Source organism: Hippocampus bargibanti, linkage group LG07 (genome assembly GCF_051943395.1).
Source record: "Hippocampus bargibanti isolate YZ-2025 linkage group LG07, ASM5194339v1, whole genome shotgun sequence".
NCBI lineage: Eukaryota > Metazoa > Chordata > Actinopteri > Syngnathiformes > Syngnathidae > Hippocampus > Hippocampus bargibanti.
In genome coordinates, this window is record NC_142740.1 from 10,275,068 (window position 1) to 10,294,404 (window position 19,337).

General features: G+C 46.1%; 1 protein-coding gene across 2 annotated transcripts in view; it reads right to left on the reverse strand.

The window, feature by feature from the left end:
- Nucleotides 1-9,904: 9,904 nt before the first annotated feature.
- The window catches only part of ap1m3 (adaptor related protein complex 1 subunit mu 3), a 67,539-nt gene continuing 58,106 nt past the window's right edge, over nt 9,905-19,337 (reverse strand). For both annotated transcript variants that reach the window (XM_089001839.1, XM_089001838.1), the window contains one exon: nt 9,905-10,031. In XM_089001839.1, coding sequence (XP_088857965.1) covers nt 10,009-10,031 — 23 coding nt within the window. In that variant the 3' untranslated portion in view covers nt 9,905-10,008. The remainder of the gene's footprint in view (nt 10,032-19,337) is intronic.

Below are 19,337 nucleotides of genomic sequence, written 5' to 3' on the forward strand. Positions count from 1 at the left end.
CGACTCATGTGGTCCTTAGGGGCGACCTGGTGCCCGCGGGCACCGCATTGGTGACCCCTGTGATAGAGGGTCATTATCAGTGTCTGAAATTTATGACAAAAAGTTACCGGACACCAGGGCAGACAACTCTAAAAAGATGCCTGCCCAGCCATAACGTTGCCTGCTCCATTTTTCACAACTTGAAACACAATAAGCAGACTAATCGAAAAAAAAAAAAATAATAACATTGTTGCAAAGTATTAAGGATTGATAATCAGAATATATAATAGAACAACACTTTAAAATTAAGTAATTGATGTACCTGCCACAAATGCTCCCTTGCTTAATTTATCGTAAATATCCCTTGCTGATGATTTTGCTTCAGTTGTCGTTTGTCCATACACTGTTCAGCATGTTGCACAATGCAATGTTTGCATTACGTCGCCTGCTACAAGCTACATGAACTCCTCTTTGCACGATGCTTTTCACGTCATAAATTTTGTTAGCTTCTTTTGAATCTTCCTTCTGGGGCTGAGGTTTTGGATTGATTCCTAACCACTTATCCATTTTCCTTGGGTTTTCTCTGTGTGTCTACTTTGGAAAATGATATGAAAATGCACCCGGAAGCAAGTTATTCGATACAGGCTTCTGATTGGCTGGCGAGTATGCCAATTGCTAAACGAACCGAAGTTCCGAAAATTTCCAAACTGAAATGTTTGATTTGAAAAATCGTTTGATTTTTTTTCCTTGAAAAAGTTGTACGCCCCAAGCGTCCGGACAAACGTTATTTCAGACACTGTCATTATTGGTTGATATGTTAGCCAAGTGTATGATAAATGAATGGATAGATGGGATGGTTGGACGTCAAGTTGTTCGATGATAGCCAAGTGAGTGATGAATAAATGACAACCAATAACATAAATAATAAGTTTGGAAGACGTTTGGATTCGGTTGAGTGATTCCCCGATTCTTTCATGCATCCTGTAAGGCCAAGTGTCAAAGTGAAGGCCCCGGGGCCAAACCAGGCCACACAAAATCATTTTATTCGGCCCGCGAAAGCAAATCAAGCATGTTATGTTCCGTGATGCTTGCTGAAGTTCGAACCAAAATTGCAATTTGTCATATGTAAACCATAATAACAATCATCATTCTTGACTTCAGGTTTGAAAACTACTTATTCATTAATTTGTTGTGCGTTCTGTATGTAATATGTGAAGGTGATGAAATATTCTAATGGCTTCCCCAAATTCAACATGGTCCTCAAGAGGAAACTGTAACTACAATATGGCCTGGGGCAACAAATGAGATTGACACCCCTGCTGTAAAGTGATAACATGATAATTTGCCCACTGGGTTAAACAGGTACAGATTCAATCGTAATCTCACTCAGCTATTGAACTCATGGTCAAGGGGTCCAAAGTGAAAGTACCACCACAGCAATGTACTCCGAAACATTTTAAAAGGAAAATGTTATACAGTGATACCTCGGCTTACGAACGACTTGGCTAACAAACTTTTCGGTTTACAAATGTTAAATTCACGATAATTTAATCTTGGCATACGAACTATTTTTCGGGATGCACACAGAGCGCCACAATGACTGATGTGTCGTTCGCGAACAAGCCCGTTCTCCTAACAAGCAAATGGTAGCCGACTTTTTTTGGTCCTCTATTCCGCGGCCCCAGTCTTTGGTTAAAGCCGCACGTGATTGGTCAAGAACGCAGCAGTGATGGGATGGGGGGTGTTACAGAAACACAGAGCTGCAAATAAAATAGATAGGCAGACGATACAGAGAGTGAGAAAATGGATAGAAAACAGTGAAATTTGAACTAGTTTAAACTTTATTGATAGTTCAAAGACAGAGTTACACTGCAAGGTTAAAATATCCCATCAATCTGGCTCCACAAATAACCCACATAAGCCATCTGTACACTTGATGTACAAAGCTATCAACCCAGCTAAACAGAACATATTTGATGAGGAACTAGGTTAAATTATCGCAGAGCAAGCATGGCAACTTCACTCGGATATCGTCAAGGGGCAACCTGGAAGTTGGTCATCCGTTGATGATTTCAAGGCGAGCCACGGATGGTTCGAGAACTTTAAGCGTCATACAGGGATTCACAGTGTCATCCGTCATGGTGAGGCAGCCAGTTCTGACGATAAAGCTGCCAAAACTTACAAGGAATCATTCCTCAAGATGGTGGAAGAAGAAGGGTACATTTCTCATGAAGTGTTTAATGCTGATCAAACCGGCTACTCCATTCCATCAAGCCATCAACAACCATCACAAAGGTAAATACAACTACTTTATTATACAGAACATTTTATTTCTTTAAATACAATACATTTATTATACATAAAATAAGGTATATTTTGTGTAGTTTTAAGGCTTAGAAAATTAGAAAATTATGTTTTATGGGGACTTGGGGATTATAATCATTTTAAAGGTTTCCTACGGGAAATTAATGTTTGGGATACACACTTTTCGCCTTCCACATTCTGTCTGGGAACCAATTAAGTTCGTAAAAGGTATCACTGTAATAATAATAATACTGTGGCGGGCACTAGGACCAGGCATCTCACCCAGCAGGTGCAGAGGAGGGGGCGGTTCATGTTACATATATTACACTGCTTTTGCTGTTCAGTTCAGATCCACTTGTTAGCCGTTGGAATAAACACGTCTCCACATTTAGTTGTGTGTGCTCATTCCTCAACGGCTACACTGGTGACCCCGACGATGGAAATGTTCATGGCAACGGACGAAGATGTATCTTCTACGGCCATGTCGCCACGACCGGCGCCCAAACTCGCAGCTGCCGCCTACGCCGCGAAGTTGCCCGAGTTCTGGCACAGCGACCCGGCTTCGTGGTTCCAGCATGTGGAAGCACTTTTCCACCTACGAGGCGTCACGACAGATGACTTCAAGATGGCGCCCCCCTGTGTGGCTGCCTCCACAGCAGCTCTTTCCCTTTCTTGTCTACTTTTTCACTTCTTTACTTTTCCGTTTTTGTTTTGCCTAATCTCGTTCCATAAACCTACGGAGAGGAGATGGGCATCTTTTCTTTTGCTCATCGCCGTTATTTTTTACTTTTTCATCGCTCCTGTGAACGGGGAATCCACGCGCACGCGGAATCCCATTGTTTACAGTCGAGACCAGCTACTAGCGTGGCGGGCTAATAGCGGACTAGCGGCCGCCGCACCAGACATCCCCGATGAATTGAAGAGGAGGAAACGAGGATGTCGGGCCGGGAAAGATCGCCGCAAAAGAACGAGGAAATACCGACACGTTCTCCCGTCCGTCATCATGGGGAACGTGAGATCGCTCCCAAATAAAATGGACGAGCTGGCGGCGCTAACGCGACATCAGAGGGAGTACCGGGAAGCCAGCTTGCTACTCGTCACGGAGACATGGCTTTCGGCAATCACTCCGGACGCCCACGCAGAGTTGGAGGGCTTCCAACTCGTACGAGCGGACAGAAATGAAGGCAGCGGTAAGCAGAAAGGAGGGGGGATTGCTGTATTTGTGAATGACAAATGGTGCAATCCTGGGCACATCACGGTGAAGGAAAAACTTTGCACTCGGGACATCGAGCTGCTAGCCGTTAGCCTCCGGCCGCATTACCTGCCACGGGAATTCTCACACGTCATAGCCGTGACGACGTACATTCCCCCTACGGCAAATGGCGGCGCTGCCTCCGATGCCCTCATATCTGTTGTAAACAAGCTGCAAACCCAGTCCCCCAACGCCTTGTTTATCATCTCAGGGGACTTCAATCACATTTCCCTGAAATTCTCCCTCCCAACATTCACACAGTATGTAACTTGTGCCACCAAAGACAATAACATATTGGACCTATTTTATTCAAACGCCAAGGATGCATACAAACCCTCCCCCCTCCCGGAAGAGCAGACCACAATATGGTTTATCTCCAGCCTGTGTACAAACCCTTTGTCCAGAGGCAACCAGCTGTGACCCGCACGATCAAAAGATGGTCCACAGAAGCTGAAGAAGCTCTGCGGGACTGTTTTGATTCAACCAGGTGGGAGCTCTTTACTGAGATTCATGGGGAAGACATTGACTCACTCACCAACACCATCACAGACTACATTAACTTTTGTGAACAAAACACCGTACCCACCAGGACTGTGCGGTGTTTTGCCAACAACAAACCATGGATTAATCCCGACATAAAAGTCCTCCTGAAGGAGAAGAAAAGGGCTTTTGTGTCGGGCAACAGAGAGGAACTGAAGGCCGTGCAGATCCAACTGAGGAGGAAGATCAGAGAGGGGAAGAAGGCCTACAGGATGAAAATGGAGGAGCAGCTGCAAGCCAGCAATGTCGCTGGTGTCTGGAAGGGCCTGAAAAACATCTCAGGCCACAAAAGCCCAGTGACATTGAACGAAAAAGACAAGGACTGGGCAGATGAACTCAACCGCTTTTTCAATCGGTTTGACAAGACGCCAGCCGCCCCCGGCCCACCGTCAACTTCACCTGTAGCTGCACCTGCACCAACTCTCACTGTGGCCTTACCCTCCCTGCCCCCTCTCACGACCAGCTTTCCACAACCAACATCTGCCCTCCCAACCGTTGCCACACCCTCAGCCGCCACTCTGCCTCCTGGTTCCTGCCTGTCTGTCACAACTGCGCAGGTGAGGAACCAACTGAGGAGGATGCAGGTGAGGAAGGCAGCAGGTCCGGATGACATCAGTTCCCGACTCCTCAAGACCTGCTCCGACCAGCTGTGTGACATTGTCCAGCACTTGTTCAACCTGAGCCTGAAGCTGGGCAGAGTTCCACAGCTGTGGAAAACGTCATGCCTGGTCCCAGTGCCCAAGATTGCCAACCCCAAAGAGCTCAACAGCTACAGACCGGTGGCGCTGACGTCTCACCTGATGAAGACGCTGGAGAGACTCGTCCTCGCCCACCTGCGACCGCTGGCAAGCTCATCGCTGGACCCGCTGCAGTTTGCCTACCAGCCCAGCATCGGTGTGGAGGATGCCATCATCTACCTCCTCCATACGGCGTTGCTGCACCTGGAGAATGCTGGGAGCACGGTGAGGATCACATTCTTCGATTTCTCCAGTGCCTTCAACACCATCCAGCCAAGTCTACTGGGGGACAAGCTGCAGCATGCCGGAGTCGACCATCACCTCACATCCTGGATTACAGACTACCTCACAAACAGGCCACAGTACGTGAGGGTAAAGAACTGTGAGTCGGACAGGCTTCTCTGCAGCACCGGAGCGCCGCAGGGAACAGTCCTGGCTCCATTCCTCTTCACCCTCTACACCTCGGACTTCAACGACAACACCCCAACCTGCCACCTTCAGAAGTTCTCTGACGACTCAGCTATTGTCGGCCTCATTACAGAGGGAGACGATAGGGAGTACAGGGGACTGACAAAGGACTTTGTGGACTGGTGCCAGCAGAATCACCTCCAGATCAACACCGGCAAAACCAAGGAGCTGGTGGTGGATTTCTGCAGGAAACAATCGTCACCTGCACCATTGAACATCCAGGGTTAGGACATTGAGAGGGTGACCTCCTACAAGTACCTGGGTGTTACTCTCAACAATAAACTGGACTGGACAACAAACACGGATGCCCTAATCAAAAAGGGACAGAGTCGCCTCTTCCTCCTCAGGAAACTGAGGTCTTTTGGAGTTCAGGGGTCACTCCTAAAGACTTTCTATGACTCGGTGGTGGCATCAGCCATCCACTATGGCATTGTCTGCTGGTCAGGCAGCATCACCACCCGGGACAGAAAAAGACTGGAGCGCTTTGTCAAGCGGGCCAGTTCTGTCGTGGGCTGCTCGCTGGACTCTCTAGAGGAGGTGGGCAACAGACGGACGCTAGCTAAACTAAAAGCTATGACGGACAGCCCCTCCCACCCCCTCCTGCCCATCCTGACAGCTCTGGGTAGCTCCTTTAGCCAGAGACTATTACACCCGCGCTGCAAGAAGGAGAGGTACCACCGCTCGTTCCTACCGACTGCTGTCAGGCTTCACAATTCCCAATGATCACATGTGAAAAAAAAACAAAAAAACTGGACACTTGTAAATATGGGTTGTTGCAATATATCTAAATGCATTTCTTGATTCTGCACTATGTACAGTCTTGTTTATAGAACGGTTTTTGCACATCTACATTTGCACAGTATACAGTTGACATTTTTATTTTGTTATGCTTAGAATATCTTGTTTTCTATCCTTTCACTCCCACCCCAACCCCATCCCTCTTCAATTGCTGCTGTGGACTGCAAATTTCCCCATTGCGGGACGAATAAAGGTATTCTGATTCTGATTCTGACCCAAAATATTACATGGTCGTGGCGTCCCTCGACCAACCGACAACGCATCGCATGTTGCAACTTCTGCGCGCGCCTCCACGATGCGGGAAGTACGACGCGCTCAAACAACTGCTGCTCCGGCGGTTCACGCTATCGGCCTCCGAGAGAGCAGACAGACTTCTTTCGCTTGCCGGACTCAGCGACGGAACAGCAGTGGATCTAATGGACAAAATGCTGTCGCTGTTAAATTAGGATGATGGCGGATTCCTTTTCCCCCACATTTTCCTTCGCCAGCTACCACCCGAAGTGCGCGCCGTGCTCGCTAACTCGACGTGCCTAGCCACCGGCGACTATCGTGGCTTGGCGGAAGAAGCAGTTCGAGCGCTTCTGGCGATACGGCGGTTAGCCGTGCAAATCGATCCGACCGTCGTGGCCGCAGTGGGATCGCAGAAGCGTCGCGGGAAAGCCACCTGCTATTTCCATCAGCGGTTTGGCGCCAAGGCTCGACGCTGCGCACCTCCCTGCTCCTACGAGACGACGGGAATCTTCAACGCCCGACACCCAGTAGCAGCCGTGGGCGCCAGCAATGAAAGCGAGCTGCTTTTCGTCACGGACTCCTCGTCAGGAAGACGTTTCCTTGTGGACAGCGGGGCACAAGTAAGCCTGCTGACGCCCACCGCTGCGGACAAGATGGCAGGTGGATGCGGGCCTGCCTTGTGCGCAGACGGACTGCGTAGTCGTTGGGGCAGGCTGGTTAAGCCCCCTGCAAAATTTTCACCTTGACCTTCCTTCTGAGTGTTCTGGGGGGGGGCTGTGTGGCAGGCACTAGGACCAGGCATCTCACCCAGCAGGTGCAGAGGAGGGGGCGGTTCATGTTACATATATTACACTGCTTTTGCTGTTCAGTTCAGCTCCACTTGTTAGCCGTTGGAATAAACACGTCTCCACATTTAGTCGTGTGTGCTCATTCCTCAACGGCTACAATACTTTAATTTCTAAGCGCCTTTCAAAATTCTCAAGGACACTTTACAGTCGCAGTATTTTTTGTGTGGGTGAGCAGCGGCAGCCATTCGCGCCAGCATTCACTCCACCCGGAAGTAACACAGCAGCAAAGTTATGAAAGGAAAAGTAAAGGAAAAAAAAGGAAACAAAAAAAACTAAATAACAAAGCCAAATGCGTAAAAAAAACCTCAACCAATCCCTAAGGGCAGGGGTCGGGAACCTTTTTGACTAAGAGAGCCATAAAAGTAAAATATTTAGAAATGTTTTTCAGCGAGAGCCACACGCACGCGCACATACAAACGCTCGCGTGCGCACATACAAACGCGAGGCGAAGTTACTGCTAGCTAGTCTGCACACGGCTCATAAGCTTCCACACTTGCTATCTGCAATCTACTTCTCGCAGAAGTATGTCGATGCTAACGTTAACATGGGGCTTGTTAAAATGTCACTGACATTCGACTGTTTCATCGATGGTATTGTTTCATTGCAAATTGGAATCAGACCATTTTCCCTCCTCTAATGCTCCGGTGCATTCACACTGAAGTGAACAAGTTGGGCTCATTTAAAGGGCCGTTTACCTATTTCAACATGACGGCCACTATCATCCAATCAACATGGCGCTTTCGGCCATTCTAGGTCAGTGTCATCCAATCAAAATTGCGCTTTCCGCCAACTGCAGCCCCAACGGGAAATGAACGACGAAAAAAACGACAATATGTATTATAATATGTAATATTTATCGGCGAGCCATATGCAATCATCAAAAGAGCCATATATGGCTCGTGAGCCATAGGTTCCCGACCCCTCCCTTAGGGCAATGTTATCTTTACTTAATACATTTTGCAGAAGGGATAAATGTGTCCGTATGAACAGCACAGGTAAAAAAGAGAATGGCACTTTTGCATCCAACTTACACTTTCAGATTCTTCAAAGCTGTCAGTTGAATTTGAGCACAAGGACAAAGTTACAGCCTCTGCAGTATCATCAGTGGTATACAATTACCCCGCCACAGTCTCAGGCAACAGTGTCACTTATTCATCATTGACCTGCCAGCTGGTGTTCAGTTCACTTGACTGAGGATTATGTTCACAGTGTTGAAGGTGCTGATATGTAAAACATTTTTATTTGCAATCAACAGATTACACAGGGTCTTAAGAGAGTGTGAGAGAGATTTGCTGTACAGAAAAGTAGTTTCATAATTAAGACATTACAAGATTAAAAAATACTAAAAGTTGCCAAAACGACGAAATAAATAATGCAATTTGTTGACCCACTGGCTGGCATTGGTCTATTGTCTACTGTTACTCATCAAATTGAACTGAGAAAAAATAAATACATTGGCAGTTCACATATTTAAAATTTTAAGGTGATTTTTTGTGAGGGGAGTACTATGATGCTGAAAACTAAATTGCAAATGAATTAGATAAAAAGGAAACGTTTTATATTTAAAAACACACTGAAAATGGTTTAAAAAAATACACTGAAAATTAGGGAGCAGGCCCCCTTTCGGCAGCACTGTCCCCCAGCCCTTACACACACGCACAACCACACACACGCACACCCCACTCACGCACACACTCACACACACACACACACACACACACACACACACACACACACACACACACACACACACACACACACACACACACACACACACACACACACACACACACACACACACACACACACACGCACGCACACACACGCACACACACACACACACCAAGATGCTGAGTAACATAAGCGCAGGGGTCTGTGTAAGCTCTCAGTCGTACAGGAGTGGTCCATCGATGAGAAGGTTTCTTCAGCCGTCATCTGTACAAAAGTGAAGGTTTCGGACGTTTCGCCTCCTATCCAAGAGGCTTCGTCAGCGAACTAAAGTCTGACTGGTCGTATCGGCCCCATTTATATATCCCTAATGTCCAGACATGGTGGCGCCGGACACAGCTATGATAGGTCCCCACACTCAGGTTGGGGGGGGGGCGGGGGACCCCTCCCTGTGGCCCCACTGATTGTTCCTACATTCCTGACTAACGACTGGCCTATTACCCCCACTGCCCCCGGTATCACCTCATCAGCATAACGACCCTCATCAGCATTGCGAAAGTTGCCTAACCTGTTTTGCCTAAGCAGGCTGTTGTATGAACGATCCAAATTGAACCTCACCCCACCAGACCGGTTTAATGAAGGATTTTGTTGTTTTATAAGAATCGCTTCTTTTACGCCCCTTTAAAACCATCTATGTTCTTTCGCTAAGATTTTAACCTCACTGTCGTCAAATGAGTGGTTGCTAGCTTTTAGGTGCAAATGTACTGCCGATTGAGGCCCACTAGTATTATCCCTGCGATGTTGATAAAGTCTTTTTTCTTTCTTCTTTCTTCTTTTTTCTCAAAAAATGATGAGGTGATACCGGGGGCAGTGGGGTTAATAGGCCAGTCGTTAGTCAGGAATGTAGGAACAATCAGTGGGGCCACAGGGAGGGGTCCCCCGCCCCCCCCCCCAACCTGAGAGTGGGGACCTATCATAGCTGTGTCCGGCGCCACCATGTCTGGACATTAGGGATATATAAATGGGGCCGATACGACCAGTCAGACTTTAGTTCGCTGACGAAGCCTCTTGGATAGGAGGCGAAACGTCCGAAACCTTCACTTTTGTACAGATGACGGCTGAAGAAACCTTCTCATAAGCGCAGGGGAGACTCGGACCATTCGTCCGGCAGCATCTAGGCCCTTTAGTTTGTCCGGAGCTGGTAATCTGCCAAGAAATATAACAGCAAAGCATTAACAGAGCTTTTGTCCCCATCATCACTCCTGCACATCCCTTAATTGGCAAAATCGCATTCTTAAACAAGATTTACACTCATACTAACTGGCATGTTCACTCACTAAATCACATATTCAATAATTATTATCCTGAAGCAAAGGTGGAAAGAAAAGCATTGGTGACAATGATTCATGAGAAGGCTAAATAAGTATGCCATTGAATGGAAATCATCCATTCATCCAAAACACAACCCATCAATCCATCCATTCAAAAAATCCATCCATCCATCCATCCATCCATCCATCCTTCCATTCATCGATTTTGTGATCCGCACAGAAGGGTTCGGATGTGCTAGAACCAATCCTAGTTGTCTTTGGGCAGTAGATGGGATACATCCTGAACTGTTTGCCAGACAATCACTGGGCACAAAGAGGCGAATAACCATCCACACTCACACCAAGGGATAATTCCATCAGCCTGTCATGCATGTTTTTGGAATATGGGAGGAAACCGGAGGACCCACAGAAAACCCATGCTGGCGCGGGTAGAAAATCCAAATTCTACACAGTTGGAAACAAAGCCGCCACCTCTGCAGTCTAAGGCTGCCGTAATGGAAACCATATATGGCTAAATAGTAGCTCCGTGTAGTAATGGGAATATGAGGCCTTATCAGAATCAGAATCAGAATCAGAATCATCTTTATTGCCAACTATGTAGGACACACAAGGAATTTGTTTCCGATAGAACACGCTGCACTAGTATCGTTGTCAAAAAAACTGCTAAGTGGCACTATACAGTTCCATTTTGGCTACTGTTGAAAGAGTTCAAAGAGTTAATGGCTTGGGGGAAGAAGCTGTTTAAATGTCTGCTGGATTTGGTGCGCATGGATCGAAGCAATGAGGCCTTCCACCCAAATGCTTCACTTTTGGCGATGCATCATCTGGCCTCACTTGCTCTACTGCCATCATGTTGAAAATAAATGTCATGACGGACAGTGATAAAAGGCAGGGAGTTGTGATGAGACTGACTGTGCGTGTGTTACTTGAAAGAATAATTGCTTTCCTTTCGACATTGACAAACAACCAAGGAACAAGACACACTTCTCATTCATTTTTGTTGAGGGAAAGGTGTTCTGTTGGTACCCAAGTTCTTTAGACCAAAGTTTATACTTCACCTTTTAAAATATCAGATATAGTATATATTAAAGGACAACCGACATCATCTTTTTGTTGCCTGACATAAGAAAAACGTTTTATAGTATCAAAAATACCCAAAACACGCAGGCTGATATTTTAGTCAAATGCAAAACACAGATAAAAATGACTTAGTGTCCAAAATCTGCAATTGAGCTGCGAATTGGGCATTTTCAGAAAGTCCTGCCCCCAGTTTGCGACGTCACGTCAAGACGTCTTGCATTGCTCGAGAATCAAAACAATAGCTTCAGATTCTGAGAATATGCTTACACATCCAGTTATGAATATGATTCAAATAGTTCTGAAGAGGAAAGTATAAATGTTTGCAATCGATTAAAGAATGTAATTTTGAGGGATCAAGACTGATGTGTAGTGTCACAGAAAATGCAGAAGATGGCACCAGAGCTCCGTTGGAAATTGGTTGATTTTTCACCTTGGAATTTTTGTCAGCGAATATCTAATAGTTGTCTCGGTGTAACATACAACAATTCACCATTGCGTTAATATTGTGTTTTCCTTCTAACTTCGCCATCAACACGGATCAACACGAAGTTTTCAGACCAAACAAAGTACTGCAAAATGCATTGAGGTGATGCAAGGTATGTCCTTTCAGGGGCATTCCTTCAGTGAGGACTCGTCACCAACCCAAAACCAAGACTTCCGGAATATTCAGCGCAAGTCTTAAAATGTAAAATATAGCTCCCGTATTTTTCGGATTATAAATCGCAGTTTTTTTTCATAGTTTGGTTGGGGGTGCGACTTACAAATGGGAGCGATTTATATATGCTTTTTTTTATTATTGTATATCATTTCACATGTTATTTTCACATTAAACCGCAAGAGCGCGCTCTAGGCCTGTGCTGGTATTGTGGTGTTGAAACATCTGTGAGCCGTCAAAATCTGTGAGCGCAGAGACAGTAGCCTACACATTTCTATAACAGGTGTTACAGGGAAAACCGTGACCCGTCAGAATCTGTCGTCCCTGTGGTCGCGGTTTCTGGAGGGTCAGATTTTTCTGTAACACCTGTTATTTATAAACAATTGAGAAGGGCTGAATAAAAATGGCACCGAAAAGAAAGTCATATTCTGCAGCTTACAAGCTGCAGATAGTGAAATATGCAGCCGAAAACGGCAATCGAGCAGCTGAAAGAAAGTTTGTAGTGAGCGAAAAACTTGTAAAGGACTGGCGAAAAGCAGAGGTTACGCTTACTGAAATGAAGAAAACAAAAAAAAGCTAATCGCGGGCGAAAAGCTAGGTGGCCGCAGTTGGAGGAACGAGTTCACGCATGGGTGCTTGAACAACGTGCTGCTGGGAGAGGTTTGTCAACGGTGCAGTTGCGTCTCCACGCCCTAAGTCGTTGCCAAGGAGATGAATATAAACGGCTTTGCAGGAGGACCTTCTTGGTGTTACCGCTTCATGCAACGCAAACGCCTCTCTATCAGAAATCTCTATCACCAATAAATTTTCCCCAACAACGCAACTTATCCTCCAGTGCAACCTATATATGTTTTTTTCTTCTTAATTATGCATTTTTTGGCTGGTGCGACCTATAATCCAGAGCGACGTATAATCCAAAAAATACGGTATATGCGGTGGAATCTTTGTAAAATACGCTAAGTAGAAATCATTTGAAGCGATTTTACAAATTATGGACACAACTTGGCGTGAAGATGTGGCGTCACCATTGCGCACCGCGGCTTTGGTGTCTTTCAAGCCCTTGATCTCCTTGATATGTGTCTCAGCCTGACGCATATCACACGCTTGAAAATGGTATAAAAGTAGCCGCCGCGAACATCATACCAACCGACACACGTGGATCCCGCACTCCTAACATGTACGCATGCCTTCCTGCGGTGTGATTGGGTGCGCAAGTCCCTCCAGCCCCCTTACGATGGCTCGTATCCCACCTCTCCCGCGGTGAGAAGACGTTCCGGATTCAAATCAACGGCCGCGAGGATACAGTCTCCATCGACCGACTCAAACCGGCAGTCGTAGAGCACACGTTGCCGTGCTCCAGAACATCGACGTCCGCCACCCCACCAACAACGCCCCCCATGTCCAGTGATCGACCTTCTTCGTGCCTGGCCGAACGACCCAGAGCAGCAGACGTGTGCACTTCCCAGAACGGCTCACCTACTACCGGCTCTTCTGAGCGCGCCCAGCTCGTTTTTTTCCTGCGTCGCCTTCTCTGACTTCAGATCCAGGAGGGGATCCCTGTGGCGTCATCAGTGCGCATCACGGCTTTGATGTCTTTCAAGCCCTTGATCTCCTTGATGTGCGACTCAGCTTGACGCATATCACACGGTGGAAAATGGTATAAAAGTAGCCGTCGCGGGACAGAGAATCAGACTCATCTCGGACTCAGACCCATACAGACACACAGCTCGCAGAGACCTGCTCAGCATCGCACGGAGATTCACAGCACGACTTGCTCGACTCCACGCCACGATCAAGCTCTGCGTGTCACCTGCCTGGGAGATCTGACAACGAATCTACTTACAAATAAAGAGAAACATCAAACTCTTTAGAGACGTTGATTGTCCTTTAAACCAGTGATACACCTTGTTGTCACAGTAGTTTACATTACAGACACTACCCACCTTATGAACGAGACAGGTTTTGAGCGGTCGTTCGTAAGGTGAATTTGTTTTTAAGTTGTTTCGGTGCTATATTTTGTCTGGACTGTATTGTAATGTCTGGTGTTCGTGATTTGCATTTTGACGGCTACGTTAGTTGTATCAGATATAGTATATATTAAAGGACAACCGACATCACCTTTTTGTTGCCTGACATAAGAAAAACGTTTTATAGTATCAAAAATACCCAAAACACGCAGGCTGATATTTTAGTCAAATGCAAAACACAGATAAAAATGACTTAGTGTCCAAAATCTGCAATTGAGCTGCGAATTGGGCATTTTCAGAAAGTCCTGCCCCCAGTTTGCGACGTCACGTCAAGACGTCTTGCATTGCTCGAGAATCAAAACAATAGCTTCAGATTCTGAGAATATGCTTACACATCCAGTTATGAATATGATTCAAATAGTTCTGAAGAGGAAAGTATAAATGTTTGCAATCGATTAAAGAATGTAATTTTGAGGGATCAAGACTGATGTGTAGTGTCACAGAAAATGCAGAAGATGGCACCAGAGCTCCGTTGGAAATTGGTTGATTTTTCACCTTGGAATTTTTGTCAGCGAATATCTAATAGTTGTCTCGGTGTAACATACAACAATTCACCATTGCGTTAATATTGTGTTTTCCTTCTAACTTCGCCATCAACACGGATCAACACGAAGTTTTCAGACCAAACAAAGTACTGCAAAATGCATTGAGGTGATGCAAGGTATGTCCTTTCAGGGGCATTCCTTCAGTGAGGACTCGTCACCAACCCAAAACCAAGACTTCCGGAATATTCAGCGCAAGTCTTAAAATGTAAAATATAGCTCCCGTATTTTTCGGATTATAAATCGCAGTTTTTTTTCATAGTTTGGTTGGGGGTGCGACTTACAAATGGGAGCGATTTATATATGCTTTTTTTTATTATTGTATATCATTTCACATGTTATTTTCACATTAAACCGCAAGAGCGCGCTCTAGGCCTGTGCTGGTATTGTGGTGTTGAAACATCTGTGAGCCGTCAAAATCTGTGAGCGCAGAGACAGTAGCCTACACATTTCTATAACAGGTGTTACAGGGAAAACCGTGACCCGTCAGAATCTGTCGTCCCTGTGGTCACGGTTTCTGGAGGGTCAGATTTTTCTGTAACACCTGTTATTTATAAACAATTGAGAAGGGCTGAATAAAAATGGCACCGAAAAGAAAGTCATATTCTGCAGCTTACAAGCTGCAGATAGTGAAATATGCAGCCGAAAACGGCAATCGAGCAGCTGAAAGAAAGTTTGTAGTGAGCGAAAAACTTGTAAAGGACTGGCGAAAAGCAGAGGTTACGCTTACTGAAATGAAGAAAACAAAAAAAAGCTAATCGCGGGCGAAAAGCTAGGTGGCCGCAGTTGGAGGAACGAGTTCACGCATGGGTGCTTGAACAACGTGCTGCTGGGAGAGGTTTGTCAACGGTGCAGTTGCGTCTCCACGCCTAGGTCGTTGCCAAGAAGATGAATATAAACGGCTTTGCAGGAGGACCTTCTTGGTGTTACCGCTTCATGCAACGCAAACGCCTCTCTATCAGAAATCTCTATCACCAATAAATTTTCCCCAACAATGCAACTTATCCTCCAGTGCAACCTATATATGTTTTTTTCTTCTTAATTATGCATTTTTTGGCTGGTGCGACCTATAATCCAGAGCGACGTATAATCCAAAAAATACGGTATATGCGGTGGAATCTTTGTAAAATACGCTAAGTAGAAATCATTTGAAGCGATTTTACAAATTATGGACACAACTTGGCGTGAAGATGTGGCGTCACCATTGCGCACCGCGGCTTTGGTGTCTTTCAAGCCCTTGATCTCCTTGATATGTGTCTCAGCCTGACGCATATCACACGCTTGAAAATGGTATAAAAGTAGCCGCCGCGAACATCATACCAACCGACACACGTGGCTCCCGCACTCCTAACATGTACGCATGCCTTCCTGCGGTGTGATTGGGTGCGCAAGTCCCTCCAGCCCCCTTACGATGGCTCGTATCCCACCTCTCCCGCGGTGAGAAGACGTTCCGGATTCAAATCAACGGCCGCGAGGATACAGTCTCCATCGACCGACTCAAACCGGCAGTCGTCGAGCACACGTTGCCGTGCTCCAGAACATCGACGTCCGCCACCCCACCAACAACGCCCCCCATGTCCAGTGATCGACCTTCTTCGTGCCTGGCCGAACGACCCAGAGCAGCAGACGTGTGCACTTCCCAGAACGGCTCACCTACTACCGGCTCTTCTGAGCGCGCCCAGCTCGTTTTTTTCCTGCGTCGCCTTCTCTGACTTCAGATCCAGGAGGGGATCCCTGTGGCGTCATCAGTGCGCATCACGGCTTTGATGTCTTTCAAGCCCTTGATCTGCGTCTCAGCTTGACGCATATCACACGGTGGAAAATGGTATAAAAGTAGCCGTCGCGGGACAGAGAATCAGACTCATCTCGGACTCAGACCCATACAGACACACAGCTCGCAGAGACCTGCTCAGCATCGCACGGAGATTCACAGCACGACTTGCTCGACTCCACGCCACGATCAAGCTCTGCGTGTCACCTGCCTGGGAGATCTGACAACGAATCTACTTACAAATAAAGAGAAACATCAAACTCTTTAGAGACGTTGATTGTCCTTTAAACCAGTGATACACCTTGTTGTCACAGTAGTTTACATTACAGACACTACCCACCTTATGAACGAGACAGGTTTTGAGCGGTCGTTCGTAAGGTGAATTTGTTTTTAAGTTGTTTCGGTGCTATATTTTGTCTGGACTGTATTGTAATGTCTGGTGTTCGTGATTTGCATTTTGACGGCTACGTTAGTTGAAAGAGCGTGACGTCATAGACAGAAGGGAGTAGCCTCCAAAGAGGGAAGTCCGCTCTGGCAGCAGTCTGAGAGCAATGAGCATGGGCGTGAGTTGTGGGTGACAATAACTCCTGTATATATGCGACAACTGCTACGTTTTTGTTTATTAAAAGACCCGCTATAAAAGCGACTGTGTGCATCATTTGTCACGCTGAGGGGCATTACAGTATGTTTAGACGCTCTAACAGTCGTAAAATAAATTCACACCTGCTGTAGTATGACAACATATGTCCTTGGGTCTTCAGTAAGCCATTACTGCATAACATTACTTTTTGTTATGCATCGCATCCTCCTGGAACGTCAACTGGTAAGAGGGATTTCCTCTCCGCCCACATACTTTACGCAGCCAATCGTAAGCGAGGTCGGCAGATCGGGGCCTGAACTTGTTGGCAACACTTCAGCTGGGCACAATTCATCAAATTTGGATGTTCTGCCCGTGCCAGCATGGGTTTTCTTTTGATACTCCGGCAACACTTCAGCTGATTGGTCAGCCGTGGTGTCCGTCGCGTAAATATGCATCCCTTGAAACCCACAATGTGTCTGTATGCTTGCGTGCTCGTGAAGAACAGTACGCAGCCAGTCACAAGTGAGCTTGACCAGAAAAAGCCGCGCAACACAAAATCTAACTTACAGCATATCTGTCCAAACATTTTTCGACATACAGTACCTGCAAAAATCTTTGTATGGACCATTTATCATAATTTGAATCAGTGTCTGAAACTCATGACAAAAAGTTAGCGGACACCAGGGCAGACGACTCTGAAAAGTTGCCTGTTCCATTTTTCAGAAATTGAAACACAATAAGATAACTAATCGCAAAAAAAAAATGTTGCAAAGTATAAAGGATTTTTCTTGAATTAAGGAAGTACCTACCACAAATGATCTCTTGCTTAATTTATGGTAAATATCATTTGCTGAAGATTTTGCTCTAGTTGTCGTTTGTCGTCATGGAGCACAATGCAATGTTCGTGTTGCGTTGTCTGCTAAAAGCCATGTGGACTCCTCTTTCTAAGCACCTTTCAAAACTCTCAAGTACACTTTACAGTTACAGTATAATGGCACTGCAAATTGCCAAACGAACGTTCGTTTGGCAATTTGCATAATTGGCACGGCAGCCAATCAGAAACCTGTTTCGTGCTTCGGACTGTACCGTGACTGTAAAGTGTACTTGAGAGTTTTGAAAGGCGCTCAGAAAGATGAGTCCATGTGGCTTGTAGCGGTTTGATTGTAGCCTTTGCTTTATTGAATAAAACAAACGTTTGATTTGAAAAAAAAAACTTCTTCTTTCTTCAAGAAGTTGTCTGCCACCCGGGCCGAGACGTTTTGAAAGTGGTACGCCCCGGACCTCCGGGCAGACGTTATTTCAAACACTGCTTGAATGTTTGTAAGTTGGGGAGCGTCTGTATATTCGCACCGGTTATTGTAATGTGTAGAAGGAACATAAGTGTTTGGTGAGAACTACGTAAGACCAGACTGTTGTTTTTGCATTGTGCATCAGCCACTAATCACGGCACCAAAGAAAGCCAGTGGGAGTGATACATGTGTTGAAGAAAAGACGAAAATAGTGTGTGAAACTATAGAATTAAGAAAGATTTGATTGTAAAATATGAGTCAGGTGTGAATGTGTCTGTGTTGGTTAAGGAGCTTGTGAAATCGAAATTTAACATCAGCCGCATCCTAAAAAAAAGAATAACAATAGAAAGTCAGTGATGTGTGTGTAAAGGATCGTGTGTTCAGCAAAAAAATGGCCACAAATACTAGAAGTGGAGAAACTTTTGAGGATGGTAAGAAAAGTTGCCCTTGCGATTGGCTAGCAACTGGTCCAAAATGTCCCCCCGCCTATTGCCCAAATGTCTGTCTTCAGCTCGGATCATCACCAGAACCTCATCCTTTCACCACATCACCTCCAAGAGTTCCACTGGTTCTCGGTCAAATATAGAATCAACTTTAAAATTCTTCTTCATACATTTAATCCTCTTCCTCCCTCCGCGTAAACCAACCCCCCCCCCCGCCCGTCTCAGCACTATGGGTGACGTAGCCTTCAGCTGCCCAAACTTTGGAACTCACTTCCTCCCAACATTCATAACATCGATTCTCTTCCCACCTTCAAGTCCCATCTCAAAACGTACCTATTTAAAATACCATTTTCTGTTTAGCTCTCTCTCTTGTTCGCGTCCCGGTCCGGCCTCCCTGTGTGGAGTTTGTATGTTCTCCCTGGACCCGCGTGGGTTTTCTCCGGGTCCTCCGGTTTCCACCCACACTCCAAAAACATGCATGGCAGGCAGATTGACCACTCCAAATTGTCCCAAGGTGTGAGTGTGAGAGTGACTGTTGTATGTCTTTGTGTGCCCTGCGATTGGCTGGCAACCAATTCGGGGTGTCCCCCGCCTCGTGCCCGAAGACAGCTGAGATAGGCTCTAGCAATCTCCGCGACCCTAATGAGGAATAAGCGGTACGGAAAATGAGATGAGATTATTATTACCGTATTTTCACGACCAAACGGCGCACCGTGTGAAAAGGCGCAGTCTCAGTTATGTGTGCCATTTCTGTATTAAACACACACATTGGGCGCACCGGATGAAAGGACACA